This window comes from Pelmatolapia mariae, linkage group LG16_19 (genome assembly GCF_036321145.2).
Source record: "Pelmatolapia mariae isolate MD_Pm_ZW linkage group LG16_19, Pm_UMD_F_2, whole genome shotgun sequence".
Classification (NCBI taxonomy): domain Eukaryota; kingdom Metazoa; phylum Chordata; class Actinopteri; order Cichliformes; family Cichlidae; genus Pelmatolapia; species Pelmatolapia mariae.
In genome coordinates, this window is record NC_086241.1 from 50,697,133 (window position 1) to 50,724,833 (window position 27,701).

The window sequence follows — 27,701 nt, forward strand, 5'->3', positions numbered from 1 at the left end:
TTACAAATGATGACATATTATGCTGTATTTATCCAACCAAAAACTAAAGGCAGCTGCAGTGTGTGAAGAACTAAGAGACTCTTAAAACGTCTGTAGAAATTATAATCATGGTTAGAAGTTTACATTCACTCATCATAAGCTTAAAATGGTAATGTTGTGGCTTGTAATGATTTCTTTGAACTGGTTTCTTTTTCCAGGGTGGAATGATTGTACAGTATGCATCGTTAATGACCGATATTCAGAACAATGGGGTATTCCAAGGAACTCAGTAAGGCTCTAAGAAGCAGGATTGTAGAATTGTGCTATGAGTTTATATAGAGCTCTTTTGGAGAAAGAAAGCTATTTTTTGGAGGAGCACTTGAACGCACCACTTCCTGGGAAAGTGGGAGGTGAATGTTGTCAACGTGACTGTCATCGAGTAACGTTAGAGGGGCAGAGAACAGCGGAGCCTTCGGTGCTCCAGTTGTCTGTGTCGTCGGGGACTTGGAAAATGACTGGGCAGGTGGAGGGACAGGTTGCTAACCTCGGGCTTCAGGGAAACTGGAAATAAGTGGTTATTTCCCAATACCTCCTTTGTGCGCCTTCAGAGCCTCGGTGTAACGTTCAGGACAACTTGCCGTACATTGTCTTTTTTCCTCCTATTTGGACCCAAGCAGAGCTAGCTAGCTTAGCCGCCATCCAGCCGCCGATAGTGTCAGACACACAGGTACAGGAGAAGAGAGGAGGGGTTGGTGACAAAGGAAGGTGGCGAGGTAACGATGAACCGCTTTCGAAAGTGGCTGTATAAGCCCAAGGTAAGTTGTTGTGTCAGCCCCTGCAGTCAGTCATTTTTTATGCATAGAGCTCGCTAGCCTGATCATTTCATAGACTGTCAGCACATCTGCTAACGTTAGCCCGTGTTCCTGATGTTACACTGTATTAATCAGCAGCTATCCCCTTTGTTGTTGTTGATGCTTTTGTTTTGAAGCTGCAGTCAGGACTAACAATGCTACAGTCTGCCAATTTGGGCTGATTAATATTCATTTACTTACATCTGTCTTCAGCTGACATTAGTGTTCATGCGATTCTGTCTTGTTATTTTAAAGGTTTGAAATACCTTAATAAATCAGTGATTAATAACAATCACAAGACCACATCAGAGCTGAACAAATAATTGTTTTGCTTGTAATAGTAGTGTCATTATCATGTCGTTACCACATAAGAGGAAATATTTTAAAAGTAGAATATATTTTATAACAAAAGCTCATGTTTTTAATTTCCTTAAAAACTATTTGTTTTCATTATTGATTCTGATGGATATTTTTTAATACGGGTCTATCATTTGGTGCATGCACATGCTAGAAAATAGCACCTGTTTTAAAAATAAAAAAAGTGCAAAAAAACATGATTAAAATAAAAGTATGTGTTTATTCCAAACAAAGAACAAATAAAACATGGCACAGTTTACCTGAATTTGTTATTCTGGTTGACGTTTTCCAAGATCCAAACCTTTTTAAAAGTAGAAGGTGACATATTAATATGGTTTTGTTGTAGTATCAGTTCAAAGTCCAAATATATTTTAATTATATCAGGCAGGACGAAGACACTTTGTTACAATTGATAAGGTTGACTTTAGGAAAACATTGTTTTGTAGCATCTAAGACTTAAAGACCACCAAAATACCTACCGGCTATTTTTCTCATGCAGTTTATTTAAAATATTGATTGTCTCAGCTCTGTATACCATTTGTGAATACAGTCTGAAAAAAGGCAAAACAATCAAATCCTGCCCGGGAAACACATTTGTCAGCAAAATCGTCACTTTTTGGGTGCGCTAGTAATGGATGTGCTGTGATTCCTTAAATCAAGCTCAAAGTGTGGAAACATGCCTGACACAGCAGAGGAAGTATTAAAGGCTTGGTTGCCTTGTTAAATGAACAGTTCAGTATATGCCAACTGCAGCACCTTTTAGGATGAGTGAACGTGAACTTTACTCTGGGTTGAAAATTCTTGTTAACTTTAAACTTAACTTTTCAATGTCCAGAAAATTGCTCCACCCTTTCATTCGTAACATAGCAGTGTGTTTGTGTCAGTATATTGACTTAAGGCTTGCACTTAAAAGGTTAAACCTGTGTCATAGCTGCTGTACATTGTAAGTCTTTAAAGATTATTAAGCCTCTTAAACAAGCTGTTGACTGGTGGAAATGACTGTTATTTCTTGGCATGCTCCTGCTTTACTGAAAGTTCCTCGATGATAATGTTCAGAAAAACCCTTGTTATTACGATACCTGTGATAAGAGGTAAGTCAGCTGATAGGTCACTGTGTGTTTGAACTCCACACTCAAGAAATCATCGGACGAAACAGTGGTGATTACAAGATATGCTGCATAGCTAAGCAGTTGTGATCACTCACAAGGCAAGCCAACCGAGCTTGAGCCAAACTAGCTGCCCATAGACCATGGGTGGGCAATTAATTTTCCCAAGAGGCCGTATGAGAAACTGGGACTGTTGTGGACTTGCCCTACATTATGATTTGATTGGCTAGCAACAGCGTGAGCAGAGCAACATAGTTCAGCTCAGCATTTCAGTTTAATTCAATTTTTTATGCGTGTTTGTGTATTTTTTGTTGTTGTTGTTGATTTTAGTGGTTAGCGATGCTTAATTTTTAAGTCAGTATTGTTAGCAGTGTTGCTCTTTAGATCTGATGTTGGCTAGGGTGTGGCATTCACTCAAATGTTGAAGTGCCCACTCTGAGTTGGGAGCAAGTTTCCCAACTCCTCCAAGTAGAGGAATTTTAGTATCTTGGCATATTGTTAATGAGCGAGATGAGAGCAGATCAGGAGATTAACAGATGGAGTGGTGCCAGCCTCTTATGGTAAAGAGTGAGCTGAGCTGTCGATTTAAGGGTCAAACTATTTTCCTAGCTAACCTATGACTGAGAAGCACTTCAGTGTCCCCCCAGAAGAACCAAGGAGGTGGCTGGGGACAGGGTTTCCTGGGCATCGCTGAAAATAAATAAAACTTAATCAATTCATGTTCAATGTAAAGGGATTTTTTTAGCCTTGGAGGAAGGGAGTTTCTACAGTTCATTCATACATTGGAAATAAAAAAAAAAGTGTTTAATACATGAAAAATACGTTTTGCATTCGAAACCTTTAAAAGGTTTGGCAACACGTATTTCTAATTGGGAGCATAAGTAGAGTATAAGTCAGCCTTCTTGATAATAGAAAACTGCTGAATCACATCATCATTGGGTAATTATAATAAGAGCTTTTGCAACAGTAATGTCACACAAGGCTTAGATAAAAGGCCTCTGATTACACTTTGTCCACCTGTTCTGGACCACATACACACACCTGCGTCATTCCCTATTCCTGAGTCAAACTGTATTTGCTGTCGCAGCATTTCGGTGATCCGTTGCTGGGGTCAGGCCAAAGTGTTGGGGTTCACCAGAGTATTGTTACATTCGTAAACGACTACTGCCTCTAAAGTGCTGAGCTATTGCATCAATGCCTTTTCTGCCAAATCACAGCTATGGTAGGATTGAAAAGAATTACGCATGAGTCTGTGGGATTTAAATGACCAGTTCTGCCTCAAAGGAGTGGGGAGAGGCGCTAAAAGCTTCTACAGTTGTGCCAATCAGCATGAAAAGGCAACAGTAATAAAAAAAGAGAGTTCAGATGACTTTGGCACCTGGTGCTGAAGAGGCACTTAGCTAGCCAATAGTTGTTTAATTTGTTCTAAGAGAGAATATTTCTGTACTAATTAAAATCTGTTTCCATCCCCCATATTTTGGCATTTATTGTCAAACACCACATTGCATTGTCATTTCCATCAACAGTAAGTGGTTTATCACTGAACTATGTTCTCCTGGAGATAGAAAAGTGTTGAATCAGCTTGTTCCTTTGACTGAAGCAGAGCTATTGATATTTCCATAGCTGCTCTGTACCTCTAAGATAAGTCACACAGAGCAGGACTTTTTTTTGCCCCTGCCACACAATCCCTTCTCAGTCAAACTCAAAGCATTAGTTCCTGGACAAGATGAATGTGTAAAGATGGATGTCCTGCTAAGAAGTACGCATGGGTTGGAAGGACATAATACTGCACTATTGACAGGTTAGGCTTTTTACATACTTTGTAGATCCTAAAACTGGTTGAGCTGGTTTTTATGCAGCTAGTTAGGCAACCCAAATATCTATAAAGAGCTCTCCTATCTGGTGTGTTTTGTAACTCAAGTTATATTTAGTGTGGAGAAGAGTTGTAGATCAAAACGATAAGCTTGGAGAAGGATTAATAAGAGTGTGCTACATTGCACATTGCAGAAAACAAAGCCAAGACCAATGTTGGCTAGTGTTTCCTCACCTCTCGCTCATCAAGTTGCACAGTGACTGATTACAAAAGACAGGCGGCTAAACCTGGGCATTTCCTCTGTAGCCTGTGTTCCTCTCTGTGCTGTTATTCCATCAGGCATTCAGGAGCTGACCTTCAGCTTCACACCACCTCATCTGTCAGTGTGACGGGGCTCACAGGTCGCACCGAGCCCAGTGCACGCACCCCATTCTGCAGCACGCTACTAATTTTGCCCCTCTCCCCACAGGACAATTTAATGTGTAGATAGCTCATACTGCACTCTTCTTTATCTCAACGAAGCAGGTGATAACTTTTGTTTATAGTGTGCTGCTGCTTAATCTTTAGCATGGAAACAGATTGGCTTTTAGCTCGTAACACATCAAACATCAGCCAATGAGGTTTCCTCTTGGCAGATTTGATTAATTACATCATATTTCTAATAACTACTAGTGTTATTTAACAACAACAGTAATAATCATAATACTAACAATAATAATTTCATTTGTACAACACTTTAAAAAACGTAACAGTTTGACTAAAACCACAAATTAAAGATAAGTACACACACATATAGAGACAGAGTCAGCAATGTCGTTTTGCATTTATTCCATCATGCACACATTAGATCTGAACTATGGCCCAAACTAATGGGAGGAAGATTAAAGAAGCTAACCGATAAAAATTAATTTTCAGCAGGTATTTGTTGTTGGGCTGAGGAAAGCTGCTCCAATGTTTATTTCAGTCAACATTCCTACATAAAAACTCAGAGGGAATTTTATATAACAGTAAACAAAGCTTGCATGAGATCAAATCTCTCGAAACTATGCATTTTTTATACAAAGAACAATGCTGTAAAATTATTAACATGTAAATGAAACACGTCAAGGCAGGCAAGTATTTATCATTCTCATAAATCAGTGTCAAACCATCATATGAGATACTCTGAAAAAGTTTATTTACACCATCAGAAAGACAGCCAGGCGCGCTGACAGCTGACGGTTTCGACAAAGAAACAGATTTTTGCTTTCCCTTTGTTCTCTCTTTGTTGCCGGCCGTGTGGGCCCTTCTTGAAATGCATCATTTGAATTTGATTTGAAAAGAAATGTTCATGTATGAAGAGGTGGCGATGACACACTAACTAACAGACGCATCTGTTTGGAAAGTGGGAAAAGGCACAGTCATCAGACTTGTGATGCTTTACATTCTGGCTTTTTAAAAGACCAAAACCTAACATAAGTTTTCATTCCCATTAACATAGTTGTTACTAATACATTTATTGAATTATTAAATGGCTTCTAGGAAGAAGAGTTGAAACGATTAATAGACAAAAAAAAATCTGATAAATTTTCAGATGATTAGATAAATATTCATTCTGAATTGTTGCTTCGGTTTTAAATAAAACATTGGGTTTATGTCATTTGAAGATGTCAGCTTGTGGTCTGTGATATGATGATTTTCATTGCAATGTTTATGTACAATGGAAATATTGATAGTAGTATATATCTTTGAGTTTATGCTGGTCAAGAGTGTGCATTTTTAAAACTTTGCTTCTTTTTTTAGTTTTCAATTTTAATCTTTATTCTGTCTTTTGTAACAAATATGTAATTACATGTAAAGTATTTACATAATCCTTGTTTGTAGCTTTAATTCATTTGATTTCATTTTCTTGTCAATATGCCTCAAAGATTTAAAATTTTATTACACTTCATATATATTCTTATCAGAGGGAACCATAGCTGCGTATTTATTCTGTAATAATTGCTCCATGCTCTCGCTGTGCTTGTGTCTGGGGTTAGTCTTTGCACAGCCAGTTCTGCATATTTGCCGCAGACTCGGTGTGCCAGCAAACTGGTGAGCCGTGGTCACTGTGGTTTCATATTTAGCCCAGTTTCTGGAGTTCCTTGTGGACATCCCATTCTGCTTACCCAACAGCCACGTGGTAATTGATTTGGTGTCAGCTGCTGGGATTTAGAGAGCTGACCCTAGTGCAGATTCAGGCAGGCCAGGCAATTGAAAGCCTTTTTAAATTCATTGCAGGACTGTAAGCAGAACCCACTGTAAGAGGTGTGAGGGCACGATGATTGAAGGAAAGTAGCCGTGGAAAACAGTGAGATTTTGAAGTACCACAGAGAATCAGCAAGTCTCAGTCCTGACTGAGGGGGATGTACACTTTTCTGCACCCTGTTTTATTGGGATTGGTACCTTTTAAATTGCTCTCTTCATTATCATTGATGAAAAACATCACGATCACCTTTGTCTGTATTTATAAGTTTGACTGTTCTTGGAATTACCTGTAAATGAAGTGCCACCCCTCATGATTTGGCTTTTGTCTTCCCAGCAGCAGAAGATGTGAGTGGCAGAAGGAAAGGAGAATAATAGGCCTGTATTTCTAGGTTAGATTTTGGATTTGGCTTTAGTTGAGAATAATGCAGCTTTTTATCAACACTGTAGGGGTTTTTCTTACTGAATTTTATAACTAAGAACATTCACGCTTTACACACTCTTTGCTTAACTGTTTAAGTAATTATCAGATTATCAGTTTGTGTCATTTTTTCTGTAGCTTTTATGTACTCAAGGCCTCAATAGCAAGAGCTATTTTTTTGAAAAGATCGCACAAACTGGTATTGTTAAGTTAAAATGAAAAGAGAGAGCACATAAATATAATAGTGACAATAAGGGAAACAATATGAAAATCTATAATTTCTTCTAGACACAGTAATGCTCTGTAATAGGTAAAACTGTTTTTGAAGGATTGGAAATATACAGATTAGTAGTTTGGCAGCTGTAATGCATGAATGTAACAATGATGGGATAAATAAAATATATCTTATGTTATCCTAAATTTTAAACTCACACCACTAGAAATAACATTGGATGTTTCAGCACCAAACCTATTGTTCTTTTAGTTTGCTTTGCTTCGCCCTGTTATCGAGTTCACCTAAATGGGGATTCAGTCTGGAGACTGCTGGTTTTCCATCATCTGAAGCCTGCCTTGTCCTCTTCCTCTAATGTTTTGGGTCATTATCTTGCTGCAGGGTGAACCACTGACAAACCAGTTACTTGTGTTTATTTGTTGCCATCCATATAGAAGTATCTAGTACTAAATCCCGCAGTGCAGTATTTTCCTGATAATACACAGGTTGTCCCGACACTTCCTTTGCACAGACAGAGGGGTTTCTAACTAACCTTAACCCTAACCTATGGAAGCATCGGGTTCCAGTGTTTTATTTATTTTCATTGCTACAAAAATGCCGTAAGATCATTTTAAAAATAACTTTTTAACATGACTTTTCAATTTATTTCTTTTCATTTTAAAAATGTTGGCTCTGTAGGATTTTTGACGGCTATGAGCAAAGCACCTGCAAATAAAGTACCCACCCCCACACCTTGGGCTTTGCCTATGACCTGCAGAGGATGGGAGAGAAATGAGGGAGAATGGCCAGTAACTTGGTTGCAGTCAGAAGTAATGCCGTTCTTTATCAACACTAGAAAACTGAAGAAAACTTTGCAATGTTTCAAGGCCTAATTTACGTCTGGTGCTAAAGGGAGGCTTGAAGTTAATGCAGTTCATGACTAACAAAACAGTCTGTGTTCAGTAAAAGGTTTTTTTGTTTTTTTTTAGCAGTTTTCCACTTACTTTTGTATCATGTTAATCTAAAATTTAATGCTGGGTATGCATCTAGCTGTTTTGCAGTGACGTTGAGGTATCAGGAGTGGGCTTTTAGGTATAATGCCATGTGCACAAGCATGATGACTGGCATAAATGTAAGCTTAGTTTACGCTTGCAGTTGTTACCTTTGCTCATGGTGGCATAAAAAGTAGTCATTATTGCTGATGACCCAGTGTCAGGTGGTTGTGTGTTTCTTAATTTTGTAACCTGCATCACGTGGCATGCATGCAAACTGGTTGACGTGGAGGCATGAGTCTATGTACTGGTCTTCCTTTAAAAGCACATTTACAGACTATCAATTGGATTCCCAATTGTCACAGAAGCTGTGCTGGGATTGGTCAACCAAAAGGAAAATGTGCGACTGTCTACAGAAAACTGTAGATAAACCGATAATTGTCGCTGTGCTTGAATGACATAATTCCTTTATATCACCTCTTCTGTTACTATTACAGCCGTGTAGCATATACTTTTCTCAGCAGTGACGTCTGTCATTTAGAGGTAGACAGCAGTAAGTCAAGCTCAAGTATAAAAGGTTACAATGCTGCGTTGATGTCATAATTGCTGTGCGCAATAACTGATGCGTCAGGCATAACCGCAGCTTTAATCTCCACCGACGCCAAACAGAGGTGTGTGTTTGCCCACACAAGCACTGTAGATATCCCGGGCTGTCATTGTGTGACATCCTGGACAATACTCATTCTCATTCAGTGATCACAACAGTCAGTATGTGGACAGAATTAGCTCGATTGACTTAGAAGTGTGTGACAAAACTACGGGGAGGAAGTGCGTTACCGGACTTGTGTGTTGATTCATCTAAATCAGGAAAATTCTTAAAGTTTGGTCATCGCAGCATAAGAAAAGGGTGTGAGCATCTCCACGAATGCCTTCATCTGATTGGGACACTGAGCGATACATGGAAAAAAAAAAGTTGTGATTTTATCAAATCTAAAAAAGCGTTCCCTTCTCTAGCCTTGATCCGGCAACCATTACCGAATTGTATAATCAGATTATTTCTTGCATAAGAACTCTGAGGTTTTTGGGATGAGGGGTGTCCCCATGTGTCACCACATGACCATGGTGGGGGGGCGGATACTGGAAAAGCCCCAGGGCCACCTAAATCCTCAGTGCCCTTGTGTGTTCACTCTGCCTGCTTGGACCATGTGCCGGGCACATGCTTGGGTCATTGCTGTAGTACAACACCGGATTATTTCCATCCCTCAGAGAGCAGACGGGCTCATAGATTATGTCATCAGCCCAGATGGGTTGAGCACTTTGATAATACTGAGTCAGTGCACTCAGTTAAGTTGGTAGCGTGCTGTGGACCCAGATCAACTTTCAGCTGGTTTGTGCAGAAATACTCCTCAGACATGAACACAGTTAAAGATTTATGTATTAAATATCTTAAAATGTGGTATTTATGGATGAAAGCCGACTATCAATAACTCTGAGGTAGGAAGGAAACTCCTGACGCGAGCTGAACACGAAGGGAATGACTCAACAAAACTGGAAGTAAATCAGCATAACACGGCATTCTTAGAAAGATTATACTTTTTATTCTGCCAAACCTCATATAAATAATGGTTGCAGAAGTTTCCTTGTTTTCTACCAAAAAGATTGGCTTGCTCTTGCCATGGCTTTTATGCTGAGTCCTGAATAATAAATAAGGTGATGAACTGTTCTCGGCTGCTTTCTGTTTTTTCTGTTTTTTCTTATTTTTGCCAGTCTGCCAGCTGACTGAAAGAAGCAGAGTGAACTGGTTTCCCCCTACAATATTTGCCTCTGATCGTTGGAAGGAAGCCAGAAGGCAGCAAATTGAGCCTGGAATAGAGTATGGAGGGCACAGCAAGGTTTCTCATAAGTCCCTTAAGTGGGCTCAGTGTGCATGCACCGATGCTATGGATGCTCATGAAGCATTAGCCTGACAACCGTCATCATCTGCACAGTCTGAATAGGAATGAAATCAGCAGCTCAAGAAAAGAGCTGGCTGAGATGATCAAAATGCTGATCACACAGCGGCAGGGAACTTTCAGTAGCACGTTTCAATGAGAGTCACGCCGGCACCGCATGTTATTGATGTTAACGTTGAACAAAAAAACAAAAAAACCCAGCAGAAATTCGACTGAGTCATTGTGAAATGATGTTTGAGGGGTTTTTACTCTAATTGTCACTCTGGATAAAATCTTGGGATCTTGGTCACCTAAAATGATGAGTTTCTGACCGCAGTGGATGGAGATTTAGAGTCATCCCAGACAGAGGGCACCCAGGACAAGTGACAGCAGGACTATAACAGGAGAGTGGCATGCCACAGGGGACAAGAGCCAAATCTGCTGAATCATTTCCTCACGCAAGGTAGAGCTGTCATTGGTGGTGAATGATGATAACACAACTCACGAGTTCGGGAATCAAATCCCCAGACGTTTAGAACTTTTATACCACGATATGACTCTACTATTTTAAGGAAATTTTAAGAAAGATTTAAGAAATAAATTTTTTGGCTCTTTCACAGTTATTCTAAAACTTTTAACCATTTTCTCTAAACTTTCAAAGTTTTTTTTATGTAGGCAGATGAAAGCAGGCGCTTTTTTCCAATGGATAGCTTGCCTTTTTTAAATTTTTGTTTGCTTTTTTAGAAGAACCTGTAACATCATCATTGACTCATGACGCATGTAACAAAATATATTACCACTGGAGACTGTGGATCTGAATCTGAGACAGAGGACTGATCTGTGTTTTATTACTTTCAAAGGTCTGGAAAGCTTTTTTAGTGAATAAGTCATCGGTTTACTTTTAAAGGCCAGTAAAGCTATTTCAGTGAGTATGTCATCAGTTTCTAAGGAACATGTGTTCTGCTCTCCAGTTGATACCACTTAACTACTGAGTGTAAAAGGGACCTTGCAGATACAGCTGTTTTAGGGCAAACAGTATTTAAAACTTCACTGGTTTTATTTTTAAATGTAGTTTTGAGTCTTTTTTTATCTAGTGGGCACTAATGTAAAAAATAATTTGGGTTTTGCCTCTCCTGGAGGGTGTCAGAATATACAGCATGTGCAGTTAAAATGTTTGTAAGGTCCTAAGTCCACTCCTACTGCCTGAAACTCCTTGTTTGGAGTCCAAGCTTTTATTCCATGACTTATCTACATAACCATGTGCCACATTTGCATAATGCCTGTCTAGGCACGCCTAGTTTGGCACGCCTTCAGACAGACTTGTTTCAGCTGCGAGCATTGCATACCAGGTGTTGCATTGTCGGTTGGAACAATGAGTACAAGTCTTGAAAACCCAGGAGATCACTTATAGTTTTAATTGCAGTGTCAACACAGCCACCCATTTATTTTCTTCCACTTATCCAATTGAGGGTCGCAGGGGTCCTGGAACCTATCCCAGTTGCTATGGGGCAGGAGGCGGGGTAAATCACACCTACAGCTAAGTTAGAATCACTAGTTAATGAAGCCATGTATGTCATTGGGTTGTGAGATGAAGTCTGAGTTACCCCAAGAGAGAACATGATTACTCAACACAGAAAGGCCCCTGCCTGAATTTGAATCTGGGGAAAGAGTGCTAACCATCACACCTCATCTTATATTTCATTACTAATGAAAGGAACATAAAGTTTCTATCAAGTGCTTTAAATAGAGAATCAACCTCAACAAACAAAACGTTAAAAGGTCAAAAGGCTAAAATGGATGAGATGAGATTAAAGGTTTTGGTGCAGAAGATTTTCAGGTTTTGAAAATGGGCTGCTGTAGTCTGTATGTCTTTGTAATGGCTGCATTAGTCAGATAATGTTGTGTCTGTTCACATGTAGCACATTATAACTCAACTAAATTTAAATTCACTTGAGCTGGTGCAGCTGTCTTAAAGGTTTTCACACTGTCAGAAAAGGGCGCTGATGCAGACTTCTACACTGCATGAAATTCAGTCCTTTTATACCTTTGTACTAACTCTTATTAAATTATTATTCAGTGCTGTATGGTTCTGTAGACCAAACAGCTCACGCATTCCTGCCTTTACCTAAATCAGCATGCCGTGAACACTGCTTGCCTTTGACTTATCCCCCATGATGCAATGCTGCAGGAATGTTTCCTCTTGTGTGAGGAATGCAGCAGGAGGAGGCTATAGGATGGTGTCTGTCTCAAACACTTCTTTTCTTCCTTCTTCAGCGTTGGCCTATATCCTTCAGAAAGTCTCCAACTGAATGCCGGCAGACTGTGAGAAGTGTTGTGTCGGGACTAGAAAAAGGTCTTTCACTGTCCCCCACTCCTGTTTCCTGTTTGGTCATTGACATTTGTATCATAGGCTCGCTCATTGTTGTTCAGTTGTCCAGTCAAACTGGCCTGTCTTGCGACTGCTGATGTCACAGCTTTTCTCTCTGTTCAGAGGTCGAATTTAGACAAAGAGGATAAATACCTCATCTTGCGATCATTTGGGTGTATTCCTGTATGAATAATATTTCGTTTGTGTTCCTTTACCATTAGCCTACACATTCAGAGACACTTAGTTATATATATATATATTTTTTTCCCATTACAGTGATGCCAAATGAAATAACAGAAGCATTTATTTATTAGCTAAACATCAGTATCAGATGATATTCCCTTTAACCCTTTATCACCCAAGTTTCATACAGACCTGATGGACTTATCTCATCTTTCAGGAACCATATGAATTTTCTCTCCCTCCCAAAATAGTCAAGGAGTAAGGTAATGTGAAGCTCACATGGTAAAAACTAGGCGAAGCTGGGGTTTTTCTGTCAGTGTTAAGATAGCAGTGATTACTTTGTGCTACCGTGATACACAACTTATCTCTGTAAAGCTCATCTTCTCTTCTTTCCTAAACTGTTTTGTCACTTGAACAAACGGTTGAACAAACGGTCATTTAAAGAGTGCTTGTAAAAAATCCTCACTCCACTTTGGACCACTAAAAAAATCTTGATAATCTTAGAATTCTGACTTTTACTAAAGATTTATGGCTTTTCCCCCAGAAGTCTGCCTTTAGTCTCAGTGATCTGACTTTTCTTGTATAAATCTGCCAGTTTTCTCACAATTTGAGTGTTTTGATCCTCATAAACAGATTGAAGTCACGGAAAAAATTTTCATTCATGAATTATTTTTAGTATTACTCTGGATTTATCATGTATTCATTTATAGTCTATGTAAGTAGGGTGTAAAGCAACCTTGTTAAGACAGAGAAACATGCTCAGACTCAGTTATGTGTGTTTGTATGGCCTTCTCTGCTCCCTGCTTCCATCTTATTCAGTAAACATAACACGGCATATGAAACATTGCATAAAAATTCACACACATGAACAAAATGTGCTGGGATATTATTGATTTTACTCGCAGCAAGTTGAAAAGCTGTGTTTGGATACAAAGTGGGTGTCGTATTGGCAATGACAAACATCTGCCCTGAAAGAGCCCTAAGCTGGAATTGAAATGCTGATCTGCTTCACTTTAGTGCTGCTGTTCTCCAGTCATCTTAACATAGGTCTTTACCTGGGAAAGACACATTATCTTCCTTGTGATTGCATTGCCATCTAATAAAAGTTTGACCTTGACAAAAAAAATGTACAAAATGTTCTTTTATTGTGCGCTACGTGTTAATTAGGATTGCCAGGATGTGTTTGGTTACAGCTAATAACCTTTCTAGAGCAGCATGTTCACAGTAGTTTTTCCACCTCGCAGTAATAATGCGACCCAGCTGTAGGAGATATCTCTGTTTTCTTCTTGCTGTTTGTTTCATTATTAATGAGCAAGAGAGTGAGGGAACAGCACCATGTATCATATTCAGAGAGAGAGAGAGAGAAGCGCGCCTCCATGGGGAGAGCATCGTGCAACAGGAAACACTGCAAACTTAAGGGAAAAGATCCTGTGAGAGGTTCCGATAAATACCAGTATTCTCTGGTTTTTCACGTCATAAAAAAACACTTCCAGTCAGTGCACGGCAGGCAAATGTTTACTGGTGCAGCTCTCTCTGCTTCCAGTCTGCACAGTCATGCTGGCCTTTTGAGCTCCTGTGCCATCACCGAGGCTGTGTGGTTTGTGATGATGCACATCGGTATGTGGTCGCCGTTTTCAGAACCATTAACCTTTTGGTTAACAGAAGCCCTTCGCAGGATGTGTGTGTATGTGTTTGTGCACACTTGAAATGTAAATTTGGTATCTAGATTGTCCAGTTAAGTTTGAATTGCAATTATAGATGAACCGTTGTTGTGTTTCCATTTTTTTAACGTATCTTTTTCTGCCTGGTGTGTTGTGGCTGTGTGTGTGTGCTTCGCACTGAGCCTTGAAGTGATTTGCTGTGTTGTGCGTTTTCGCCACAATGAAGAGCACGTGGCAGGAGATATCCACCAGCGCTAGGCTCTCTAATTACACCTGCTCTTCCAGGGAGCTTTTATACCACAGTACTGTGGAAAAGTCTTGCATCACTCCTCATTTTCTTGTATTTTGCTTCCAAGGAGCCAAAATTTCTTGTAATGTCTTAAAGTCGCCTTAAGCAGTTTAGTTAGTTTTCCACGCTTTCTGAGGGTATTTCAAAATGGCGTGAAATTGGTTTTGCACCAACATTGTAATTCCCAAAGATGTATTATCTGAAAACATGACATATCATGGCACAAAGAAGTGACAGGGCTGAAAACTATGAAAGGTTGTTGACAGTATCTGAAAGTCAAGTCTTTAAGCAAAGACTGAGTACATGGCCCAATAACTGGAGTGAAAATCAGTGGTTACATGTCTTATGGAGTGATGAACCCAAAATTTTAATTTCTGGGTCAAATGTATGGAGGAGATCAGGAGATGGGTACAACAGTGAGTGTCTGTAGCCATCTCTAACACGGTGGAGGCTCTGTCATGGTTTGAGTGGTTTCAGCCACGCATGTTGGGGATCTTGTCAGAATTAAAATAATGAGTGCAGAAAAGTTATTGTCAGATTGGATCCACCATACAGTACGATCTGGAAAGCAACAGATTCATTATTCAATATGACAATGACCCCAAATGCACTGCCAATGGAGTAAAATTGTTCCTGGATAGGAAAAAAAATACACACACAGGATGAAACACTCCCCAGAGCCCCAAGTTCAGCATTATTGAAGCAGTTTTGGATCATCTTGATAGAGGACAGAAAATGTGGCCAAACTTGAAAGAACAACTCTGAATGCCCTTCATATGTTTGCGCGTTTAAACACTGCTCAGATTTCTTATTTTCCTAACAAAACTTAAAGAAATAAGGTGTGGCTCAAGACTTTTGCACAGCATTGTTTATAAACTTTTGTTAGCTCCTTTTGTTTAGATTTTAGCAGGGTTAGTCATTTATTTCCTCATATGTGTGTGAAATGTGCGCATGTAGGAATATGAATTTCTATTGTATTTCTCACAAATCAATCCCAGCAAATGGGAAAGCAACCTGCGTTACGCTGGCCTTTACAGCGCCCTACTTACCTGATTTTATTTTTGTCCCTAAAGATCAGCAGTATGTTGGTTTGTTATACGTCCTCTGTGTCCTGTTAGTGCGTAATTGCTTTGGCATGACTTCTCCCTCTGTTGTGCTCTTTTTATTTTGCTCCTTTATTTGTGTGAGATTAGTTCTTGTATGACCTCAAAGAAATGAAAAGATGCCTTGGAGCGTTAAATTGACAACTGGGTACAAAGTACGTTTACATAAACACTCCACCTGTTAACACCTAGGTTAAGTGGTAAAACAACATTAATAACTACAGAGATTTAATACAGTATACCACTGACTTGTACAGCCTATGCAGAAAGTTGTTAAGACAGAGAATAAAAATGTACTTATAGCTAGAAATCCACTGTGCAGTCTATAATTCCCACTGATATTACATATAGAAACAAGTGGTAATGAATGAATACAACATACAGTTCTCTTACTTGATTATTAGTTCCTCAGTAAAGAGTTGAAGAGCAAATTAGAAAACATTTTTCATTACTTTTACTTGGTTTCCTTTTTGTTAGAATTTGCAGGGTGGTTCTTTATTGTAACTACACTTCTTGGTAATAAATCTTATTCCACTTAATTCCCTTAAATGTTGCCATGTTTAAGGGGAAATAATAATCAGTAATAATCAACCAAACACGAGGCTCAATGCATACAGTTAACAAGAGAGAGAGCATACAATGATGAATAATGATCTACACCCTGTAATGAAAGTAATATAATTAGGAAATCCATTTTGAATTGTGACATCATCTTTCAGCTAGAAATCTGTTTTGTTTGTTTTTTTGCTCAGCTGTTAGAAATTCCCCCTTCAAACCCTGAGTGTGAGTGATTCACCGACCCAACAAATCCATCCAAAAATCTTGTTTAGCTTCAGTTGTATAACCATAGTGTTTTGTTAAGTGAGCAGAGTGTCAATTTTTCTGTTTTTTAGTAACAAATGTCTGATAAACGCAACACAAGGGCCGCTATTGGATGACTTCTTGTGTTTTATTGTTAGGGCATTTTAAAGAGCACCAATTTTGTTATGAAAGGTTAGGTAACACAGGTGTTACTAATCATATTAATTAAAGCTCCATATTTAAACCCGAGCAGAACCTTCGCCACTGTCGTTAGTAACACCTGTGTTTCCCTGCTGTTTAATGTGAGAGGGTTGCTGTGAAAAAGGCCTGTGGTAAAATGCATGAGTGTCTGTCTAAATCCAATCCAGGCTAACACTAAGACACAACCGTAAAGTGTGCACTGAATGCTATCTAATGTAGGGCAAAAGTCAATTTGAGTATATGTATCTTGATAAGAATGATCACAAAAGCCATCGGTAGCGATCATGCTGTTAGCCCTGTGACTGACAACCTGTCCAGAGTTTACCCTGCATTTCTCCCAGTGACAGCTGGAATAGAGTCCAGCTCCCTGTGACCCTGAAGAAGATAAGCTGTTAAGAAAATGCATGGGTAGATGATATCAGGGACTGTTGTGAAAGTAAAAACACAACAGTTACGTGACATATTTTATATATCGACATCTGGGTCACGAGTCAAACATCTTACCAAAGTGTCTGAAGACTTCCACGTCCCTGCTTTACCTTGTCTGTATTGTTTCTAGTAAAGTTTTTGTTGTTTGCTTTCATGTATAGTGATTTCTTCTGTAAACACTGTGCTTTTTATGACATGTAAGGTTAGGTCAGATGACTTTGTGCCTTGTGCCTGTCCAGAACCAGTTAGGGTGCTCAACCTTTTTGAACTGCTTGCTTTGCCACTAAGTTAATAGTGTTTACTAAATGAAAGACATTCACTAAAATATTAAATGAACACTTCATGGTTTTTTAATTGTCTGACAGAGTAACATTCAGAAACTACTTCTCTGGGGGATCAGTGTCACTCAGGATGATTTCAAATGCTTTCTGTCTTTAATAATTCCATTCAGTGCTTGTGTTTTAATACCCAGAATACTCAAATATGCCTAAAGATGGCCAATTATATTATATTATTTGCAGAAAATGCTAATATACTAGTATAATACTAATATGCTAATTTTGTAGCTAAGGCTACCTTTATCAAAAAGTGAGAATAGGCTTTATGTGATGGATGAGGCATAATAGTTAAACCCAGAAGTGAATAGAAATAATACCCCTAATCTCTATAGATGAAAGATGGTAAGAAATAACAGTCAGTGATAAAAGGATAGATACACATCATAAAGTAATTGAAACTTATTAGCTTATGCCATTTACATTGCCTTGCTTTGATTGTTAACTACTGAAATGACTGCTTTGTGTTTCTGTGCAGAGGACAGACCCTCAGCTCTTGGCTCAGTTCTATTACGCCGATGAAGAGCTGAACCAGGTGGCCACAGAACTGGATAGCCTTGACGGCAGGAAGGACCCTCAGAGATGTACTCTGCTGGTCAACCAGTTCAGATCCTGTCAGGTTGGCAGATAACAAGCAAAACTTTCACTGTCTTTGATTTCAAGCAATGCATGTAGATACGCGAATCTGGAATTTAGGTAAATTAACCCCCAGTTTGGGTTTGGTTCTGATTTCCTTTGTTTATTTTAATGTAACTGACATGATTATCTGACTCTAACTTGATTTGGCCTCTCAACTAAAAATAAAGACAGCCACTATTATCCCTTTCCGGACACAGGTGTGGTGATATGACTGTTGCCTTAGTAAACACTGCATGAAACAGTCTTGCTGATAAGTGAGATAAGTAGACTTTGCTTGGAAGCCATCAGTTGACACAGTTAACTTTGCTTTGATAACACAGAGCTCTGTGTCATGTGGGCTCTCTGTAAATGATTACCGGAGTGGCTTCTTTAGAAAGAGGCATTTTATAACCTGAGATGATTTCCTTTTGGGATTAGAGTTGGTTTATTGGTCTCATTTTAATCTTCTGAATATAAATCAGGTTGAATCTGAGCCACAGAACAAGAATCTTAAGGTGTGAATTCATGGTGGGTTATTTATGTGCTCGTGCAGTGCATTGTTGCAGGTTTTCACGAGGTCAAGGCTGAGAGGAGATTAGCGGGTGATGTTGGGCATGAGTGATGGCTGCTATGCTGCGTCATGCTGAAAGACCTAGAGGTAGTAGGGGAGGTTTTCATGTGACCTGTTGTGCCTTAGCCTCCTCCCCACTGGCAGAGCGCACAGGGAGAAGCACCTAATAAGGTCATCACTTGATCCCCGACTGTTCTCTTTCCTCTCCATCCTTCCCTCTGCCATGCTGCCACCCTTTTTTTCCTTCTCCATTATATTCTCAATTAGGCTGATTTTTAATTAGTCTCTGATTTTTTTCAATGAAAATATTTAACAGCCATTCCTAAGCACTTATACGTTTAGAGAGGAGGCTTTTTAGAGTGGCTTCTCTCAAAGGCATTAAGGTTTTTTTGAGAATGACTGAAGCAGCATGATACCCCATAGCCCAGAGGCCCTAAGAATAGAAAGCAAGTACATTCAAGCCAAAATGTTGTGCTTGAACCTGCCACTGCAGCTATCAGCTCTTATTCATGGACCTCTGCGGGGGTTGCTGGCATGCTGCTCACATTATGTTGGCACTGCTGTTCTTACAGTGTGGCCTGCTGGAACAGGCGTGCGTGTGCCTTTCAAAATGGACAAAGATTGAGATGGATGGAGAAACATAAGAGACAGGCAGAGAAGAGGCCAGATGAGGACAATATGGAAAGTGAGATGGGCTTTTAAAAAAAAAAGGAGGAAGGAAGCTAGTCTTGTGTCATATTGTCGGGTGTCGCTGCAGTCACAACTCCTGAATACGTGGAAACAAACATAAGTGAAGGTTATCACCAGTGTCCCCTGCTGGGAGGCGCTCACAGACGTTGAGGTGGCACTTGGACCGGCCCCAGACACATGTGCAGAACACAGCCATAAAGGAATCAGTGGTTAAGCTCTCCCTCTCAAAGCTTTTTAATCTCTCTCCTCGGGGCGAGCAGAGAAAGACGCAGTGCTGTGCCCGACAAGATTACAGTGCACAGTGCAGCTGCGGTTGAGTGAAAGGCTCATTGTAAGTCATTGTTATGGCTGTTGTACATGCCAGCGGCACATAAGCTCTTGATTAGCTCTTGTTGTATGTGACAGTGCATTTTCACTGCTGGAATTATGGGCTTTAGTTCAATGTTTTTATTGAAGGAAAATGTAGCTGTGAGGGCCATAATGGTCTCATGTGTTTGTCAAGTTGTTCCCATTCACGTCCTAATCAATGGTTCTCTGACACTGCACTATAATGGCCTTCTTGAAAGGGATGTTTAAGCACGGATTATTGACCAAGATTAGTTAAACAAAACAAAACAAAAAAAAAACGCTTTTCAAGAACAGACTTTCACTCACTCGTGTTTTTCTCTGCCACTAGTTCAATTTAGTTTTCTGTCACTCCCGTGTTCATCTGCAGGACAACGTGTTGAACATCATCAGTCAGATCATGGATGAATGTATCCCCTTCGACCGGGCCAACAGAGATTTTTGTGTCAAGTTCCCCGAGGAGATTCGTCATGACAACTTGGCAGGGCAACTGTGGTTTGGAGCCGAGGTAGTGTATTCACAACTTCATCAATCTGGGAAAAAAATGACCTTTCTCTGACTCAAAACAAAATGATATTTAATTTTTTTTTCACACACTGAGTTTTTTGAGTGCCAAGTGTGCCATCGTAAACAATTTAATTCTCTGTGCATAATTATATTGTCTCTGCTTGTTCCTGTCCAGTGTTTGGCTGCAGGCTCCATTATCATGAACAGGGAGATAGAGAGCATAGCTATGAGACCCCTAGCTAAGGATCTTACTCGCAGCTTGGAGGAGGTACGCAACATCACCAGAGACCAGGCCCTGCGAGACCTCAACTTGTACACAGACCGCATGAGGGACGCATTGCGACATTTTGACAGCCTTTTTGCTGAGTTTGAGCTCAGGTAAAAATAGAGACAAGACTTTATTATCAATGGTATGCACTGGGTTAATCTGGATTTATCGTCCACTTAATGATATTTCTGCAAGTGTGCCAAAAAGTCATTACATACCACTTTCTGTTTTCTTCCATTGGCAGCTATGTGTCAGCCATGGTGCCTGTGAAGTCTCCCAAAGAATACTATGTACAGCAGGAGGTGATTGTGCTCTTCTGTGAGACTGTGGAGAGGTGAATTTATAGTCAGACATTTTTCTGCTAAATAATCATCTTCTGTGAAATACCACACAGAGATGATGTGGTTAATTTGACTACTTTTTTTTTAATTTCAGGGCCCTAAAGTTGGGCTATCTCACACAGGACATGATTGATGACTATGAACCCGCACTGATGTTTACAATTCCCAGACTGGCCATTGTGTGGTAAGTGTTGCCTGTCCTTTCACCACCCTCTTTGTTTTCCATTCCTTTGCACCCTCTTACAGAATTTTAAACATGTTTTTAGTGGGCTGGTTGTGTATCCAGAGGGACCTCTCAACCTAGACCGAAAATCAGAGGATATGTCTGAGCTCTTCAGGCCTTTTCGCACTTTACTGAAGAAAATAAGGTAAAAGCCATGAATATCTAACATGGCAACAAATGTATTTTTTCACAGTTTATCACTATGCTCCAGCTATCCTGTTCTGCTTTTTTCAGAGACCTGCTCCAGACCCTGACTGAGGAGGAGTTGATGATGCTAGAGAGAAACTTGTGCATTTCTCAAGAAGGGGAGTTGTCCACAAGCCAGGCACTGGCCACAAACGACGTACCAGCTCCAGTCCAAGAGAATCACTCGTCCTGCAGTCCTGCTAATGAAATCTCCAAAAGGGGGAGTGAGGGAGAAGAGGCGCCACTGGCTGTGCTTGTCTGTCCCAGTCAGGAGGAAGAGTTGGCAGGAGTGGAAAAAGGCTGGGAGGAGGTGGAAACTGTGAGGGGAGAGGAGGAACAGGAGCAAGGTTTACTCTGTGAGGAGGCAGAGGAGGCTGAGCTGGCATGCTCCATGCAGTATGATGAGGAGGAACTGGAGCAGCTCAACATGATGGTGTACCGCGTGGGAGACGAGATGTCGACTCTGCTGTCGCCTCCCAGCCAGGGTCAATCTCCAGCCCACGATCCCAACAGAGGACAGCCTGCAGGCTCCAGTGGGGCTTCCAGCACAGAGGTCTCTCCACGCAGAATCTTGGGGAGCCGAGGAAGGACGGGCATTTGTACAGAGGAGGAAGACAGGGTCTTCTTCATGGAGGACCTGGATGCAGCAGGAGAACACATCACCAGAGAGCCTCGCTGTTATGTCACCTCTCCTCCCAAAGAGTCTGCTCGTCCTGTGCAGCGCAAGCTCGCACCAAGGCCAGACTCGGTTAGGAATGGCTGGTTTTCTGAGACAACATCTGAGCAGCCTTGTCCACAGCCACGCAACCTGAACACACACTGCCCAACTGCAAAGTGTCCCCCTTGTACTAATGTCCCTGGTTCAGAACCTCTGCCTTACACAAATGGATGGGACATGGGTTTAGAGGGGACAGCGTCTGAAACAGCTGAAGTCATTGCCCATCGTATGGGAGGCATGAAGCTGTCTGCTACAGTCATCTTCAACCCTCACTCACCCAGCTTGACAGAGCTGGCTGTGGACAAGCTGCTGCTACCTCGGCCTACTCCCTCTGAGATTGAGCCCTGTGGCCCCCTGGTGGCCACTCACTGCCTGCTCAACTCTTGCGTCTGCTGTGGCAGCTGCGAGGATGGCCACGAGGATGCCATCACCACAGAGACTACTGGACTCGGTTTAGGGCTCGCTCTGGGATTGGACAAACATTGTACGACGCCTGCCTCCAGCGCTGTCATTCAGTCTTCTGCTTGTCGGCTCCCTCCTCGTCCTCACGAACACAACAATAAGGACGACGTGGCCCATTTGAGCCCTCCTTCCACCCGCTCTGCAGAGCCACTGGAAGAGGCTCCTGGGCTGGGACACCAGGCTCAGGATTGTAGCTCTAGTGTCAGAAATGGAGCCTCCCCATGTAATCACCAGCTGAGGACTGAAGAAAGACATGCTAGTGGAGGCCGACAGAGGGACAAGGAGATGGATAACGAAAATCCAGAAAATAAGGATATGAAGAGGTACACCAAAGAGGACAACAGGAGAAGCTCCAGGTGTGTTTCAGTTTCGTTTTACAATATTTTATGTGGCGAACATGGACTCCTCCATGTTCCATTAACACATATCCAGTTTGTTTTGTTTTCCTTAATTCATCACAATTTTCCACTTTCTTTTCTCTTAATATTTATATCCGTTTGTTTTGTTTAACTCTTTATTTATATACATGAATTTCTGTATTTGGTTATTTTTAGTTTTCAGAACTCTCCACTCAGCTCTGTGTCAGGTAGTGACTGTGAGAGTGTGTCGGTCACCACATGTAGTCTGTCAAGCAGTGCATATACACCCAGGTAACAAATCATTCATCCAAATGTGTGTCTGTCTCATGTTTGTGCTTACTTCCTGCTCACATTCACAGTAACTAAAGAAACCTTTAATGGCTAATTTTAAAAAAAATGATGCATTTGTTAATTTGGGCAGAGTAAATAGAGTTATTGTGCATTTATTTCCACTTTGTATTAAAGTGGAGCTTCAAAGATTTTATCCCTGGACTCCACCAGAGTAGCTTTGCAAGGTTAAGATGGTCCTCATTTATTTTATTTTGGACCATTAGTTAATTTACTGTCTAAATCAAGCTTTTTTAGCTCCTCTCACTTTAAGGCAACTCCACTTTTGTTCTGATTGGCTGCCTCTTGCAAACAGAAGGTTTGAACTGAGGCTTTGTAGGGCTGCTGTTGTCACAGCCAGAGCTGTGTACCAGAAGTGACTATATTATGAGTATCCACTCTCATCTACATTGTGCAGTTTTCAAGAATAGAAAAAGAAAACAGAAGCAGAGCATTAAGAGCAAACTGAACCGTTTGGCTCTCAGGATGTCTCGTACATAGTGAATTTGTATGCATATATAAGAGGAAAATCAGGAAAAGGATAATTGGTCCACTTTAAATATGGAAATCTGCTTTTATTGATGTAAACTGACTGTGAAAATGATGTATGGACGTTTGGGGACAGATGTTAATTGATGATCCTTCACTGTGTCTCACCGCTCCCTTCAGTCCTGTCAGCAGTCTGACTCCCAGCTCAGGGACATCAGAAGACCCGGACCAGCAGGAGATCCAGCTGGCCGTGCAAGATGCCAAAGCAGCGGCCAGAAACAAGATCAGATCTCGTTTCCACAGCAGCAGCGACCTCATCCACCGTCTCTTTGTCTGTATATCAGGTATAAAAGCTCTCATTCTTGATTCGCTCTCTACTCACCTCTTTTTCTCGCTTGGCCTGATCTCCATTATGTGTTTCTGTGTGATGCAGGTGTTGCTGATCAGCTGCAGACCAACTATGCGAGTGACCTTCGCAGCATCCTCAAGACTCTTTTTGAAGTCATGGCAACCAAGTGTGAGGAAGGAGACAATGATAAGCAGCAGAAAGGTCAGAAAGGTGTTTTTTGATTATGAGATATTTTTAGTGTTACACTATTTTGCTTTCTCTCTTTAACACACTACAGACTGAAGTCAAAACAGCCTTTTGAATTAAGCAGAAGTAGTAACTAGTATTTAGTCATATTGCTCAAAAGATTAAACTTATAAAGATTTAACCATTGGCCACAAAATGATTTTCTTTTAATCAAAACAATGGACAGTGTAAAAATGAATGCTTGCATTAATTATGTGCTGAGAATGGTCATTGTTCACTCAAATAGCATCGTTTTCTGAAGGCAGCTGCTTTCAGTGAAAAGCTCTTTAAAAAACACACCATACCTACCACCTTACTTAATGAGCCTGATGTTTCCCTAATGAGGCTCCATGTGAAAAAAATTAACTCTAAATTAACAGTGATAGGTGCGCCACCCCCAAGTGAGCAAAAAAAGCTGCTTAACATAAAACAGAACACATTTCTGATCATGAAAAACTGCTTGTTTAAAAATAAATAAATAATAATAGTTTAATCCCATTATAATGGGATTTAATCCCCCATCTGAAAAACAAAAATCCTCAAATGTAGTCACTGGAGAGCATGTTCAAATACTGCTGTTCTCTTTATCCTCATTGCCACATTTGCAACAACTGATATTTGCATCAAAAGTCTCAGTTAGATGCAACGTAAATAAATAATAACAAATGCTACTAGCATTTAAGCTCTTTATGGCATGGTTGGAAACTGACGAAAAATGGTGGTAGCTGTGTCTTTGTAAGGAATATGCCCTGGTTTCATTATATAAAGCTCTAGAGTTAAGTTTACCTCGAGTTCTGTTTTCTTTAAATAAAGTTGTTAGGCCTGCACTGTCGCCCCAAAATTTTCTAGGTGGCACCTGACAGGGGTGCAAGTGCACATCAGGCATGTCTTTTTACACTGCCAGCTCCCTAGTACACACAGTGTTTTAGTGGGGCTTTTTTTGTTTGTGTCATATTGGAAAAATATGCTAAAAAATCACAAGAAAAATACACAACCACGTCAAAACAGAACCAGGTGCTTGGCCCAAAACAAGCTGATGACAAATGTAATAAAACGACAGCTTGCACAGTAATGGACATAGCAGTGCAATCTTAAATTGCATGCTGTTAGTCAAATTATCTAGTCACTTCATCCTCCCGTTACTGTTTCATATTAACAGTTAATTAAGTTCATGTGTGAAAACAGCTTAGAAAACACTACAGGGTCTTTTCTAACAGCAATTCTGCACTATGTCGTTTGTAACTGAGCTGTTAAACTAAATAACAATCAGCCACACAACACACATTTCTTCTTTTATGGTGTCCAGCGGGACCTGTTATGCGCAGCGCAGTACTGGAGGACTGTGCTCTGTGTCAGGAGACCATTTCCTCATCGGAATTGGCAGCCAAGGCCCGTGAGGGCCAGTTCGAAGGTCAGCAAATCCACAAACAGACCCACACAGATTTTTTTTTTTTTTTTGAAATGTCAGCCAGTTCCTTTCTCCTTCTCTCAGCAAACTTTAAGCTGGTGACAGCTCTGCTTTGTGTTTACTGTTTCTCTTTGGCTCTGTGCAGACCCTCCTGACTGGGTCCCTGATGAAGCCTGCAACTCCTGCATTGCCTGCAAGGCTCCGTTCACTGTTATCCGCAGGAAACATCACTGTAGAAGCTGCGGAAAGGTACGATCTGTTCGGTTTAACGTGAACTCGATCAAACTGATAATTCATGCGTTATCATGTGGATGGTAAGTGATACACTGCTTGATGTGTCGTTCCAGATCTTCTGCTCTCGCTGCTCTTCCCATTCTGCTCCGCTGCCTCGATACGGTCAGGTGAAGCCTGTCAGGGTCTGCACACACTGCTACATGTTCCATGTCACGCCCTTCTACAGTGACAAGGCGGGCATCTGACCTCAGAAAACCATGTGAATGCACAGTCTGCCACAACAAGGACATATGCAACAGACAGAAAGCTGTGTACAAAGCAAAAGCAGCACTGCTCGGGTAACCCCTAATGGTCGTAATTGTACCAGCTAAGCATGGCCATTCAAAGATGAGACGTCAGAAATTCCAGACAAAAAGCCACAGAATTACGATTTAATATTTCTAAGAGATTCTGGTGTGTCGGCGGGTTTCTCTGCACCCACATGATGCACAAATGCCTGTACATGTTTTTTAAAAAACAGGAAAGAGGAAAAGCTGGCAATAACAGATATTAAACTGGCATTGTGCAGCAGTCCTCTGTAGCAAAATCGAAACAGGCCTCCTTTTTTTCCCTCTTCTTTCTTATTTTTCCTTTTCTTTTTTTAGCTTCAGGTGTAAATGAAAGGACTTTGTGAAATATTTCCGATGCTTTAGCGAGCTTCCTATATTTGTGCCCGAACTGTCACGAGTCTTGGATTAATCAAAAGAATGTAAGTTGTGATCAACATGTAAATAACGGTAATTCTGGTAATAAAAACACTAAAATGTCTTCAGTAAACATTTGCTCTGCACTGGAACTGAAAAGCAACCTTCACCAGTCCACCAGTCCCAGTCAAGCAAAAGTGAAAGATGGATGACTTTTATATTGAGATTCCTTCATGCTTTTAATGGCAGTGAATGTCTAATTCTGTATCACTTTGTAAGATGGAGTCTGAATTCCAACAAGACTGTCCATTCACCTCTCCACGGTTATGGGCTGTGCCCATTGCTTTTACTGTTGCACCACGGCGCACTGAGTTTTCTCCGGGGACTCTCCTGCACGCTGAGATGAATAAAAGGGATTTCTTAGTCATCACTGTTAGGTCTGGAAGGCCCCCTAGTGGAGAGTTGACCTCTCATTACTCAGTGCCCTCATTAGCACCACAATGTGTATAATTTGCTTTGAACCAGAGGCCTTTTCAGGTGCCGGCCTACAGGAATACAGGCCCGTTGATACTCGCTGGGTTTCTCTTTCTCATGATGTTATAGTGCAATATTGTGACTACTAATTGCAGTGGGCCTCCACATTTAAGAGACATCACTCTGCTGTTTGAAATGCATCTACAGGCCCTTTCTGAAGAGCAATGTTTTGCTGATATGTGTTTACACTGAATTATATTCATCCGTTCCTCTGGTGGTACTGACGGTCAGGACCAGATTACTTTTGTTCCCAGATTGACGTCATTTACTCTCGACTTCCTCTCTGCTCTTAAATCTGCTTCCACAGCAATGACAGCATACACAGTATCTTCCTTAGCTACAGTATATTGGTTTGTACATTTGATTGCTCTCAAGTGGCCAAAATGGACCACTGAGCACCTGTTATGAAATATCACATCCTATCCATTCTGCTCTGGCTTAAAGCAGTTCCTCAGGCTTTACATATTAAGAATCACTAAATACTGCTGTATCAATCTTATTTTCATCAAAGAAACATATGAACTTACTTTGGAAAGGTGCGGTTTTTCTTTTATAAAGAACAAAAGTAATGTATGAAGCTATAATTATCTTTATGTTTAAAAAAAAAAACATGGAATCATGCAGTAATTAAAGGTTGGGATATCATATTATTTCAGAGCTTGGTCTTATTTTCTAAAACTCCAGTACATTTCCATGATGAGAGCTGTGTAAAATATTGAATAAATACTGTTATATAGTTTTAAATGCAATGTATATTGAAATAAATGATTTTTTTCCTGTTTAAAAGTAGTCTTCTCTTTATTCACGGAACTGATAGAGACTGAAAAACTGCAGGGCGTATGTTATGTTAACCGTCCCATGATTGGAACAGTTGCTAGCTGAAATTTGTCTGTCTTGATATTATGTAAAG

At 40.5% G+C, this 27,701-nt stretch overlaps 1 protein-coding gene across 2 annotated transcripts; it reads left to right on the forward strand.

Annotated features, from left to right (window-relative positions):
• The first annotated feature begins 419 nt into the window (after positions 1-419).
• Positions 420-27,515, forward strand: zfyve28 (zinc finger, FYVE domain containing 28). Of its 2 annotated transcripts, XM_063499093.1 has the most exons (14): positions 420-794; positions 17,733-17,873; positions 19,849-19,986; positions 20,161-20,363; positions 20,498-20,587; positions 20,689-20,778; positions 20,861-20,962; positions 21,052-22,539; positions 22,738-22,833; positions 23,539-23,702; positions 23,792-23,908; positions 25,239-25,343; positions 25,486-25,589; positions 25,688-27,514. In XM_063499093.1, exons 1-14 carry the CDS (start codon positions 759-761, stop codon positions 25,817-25,819), a joined length of 3,006 nt encoding a protein of 1,001 aa, XP_063355163.1. In that variant the 5' UTR covers positions 420-758; the 3' UTR covers positions 25,820-27,514. The 2 variants fall into 2 exon arrangements, with proteins under 2 accessions (XP_063355163.1, XP_063355164.1); XM_063499094.1 differs by lacking the exon at positions 22,738-22,833 and having other exon boundaries at positions 25,688-27,515.
• Positions 27,516-27,701: the final 186 nt, after the last annotated feature.

Coding starts and splice junctions, on each gene's coding strand:
- zfyve28 (XM_063499093.1), top strand. CDS start 759: ATGAACCGCTTTCGAAAGTGGCTGTATAAGCCCAAG. Junction 22,834..23,538: donor AGCAGTGCATATACACCCAG/GTAACAAATCAT, acceptor CGCTCCCTTCAG/TCCTGTCAGCAGTCTGACTC. Junction 23,703..23,791: donor TCTCTTTGTCTGTATATCAG/GTATAAAAGCTC, acceptor TGTGTGATGCAG/GTGTTGCTGATCAGCTGCAG.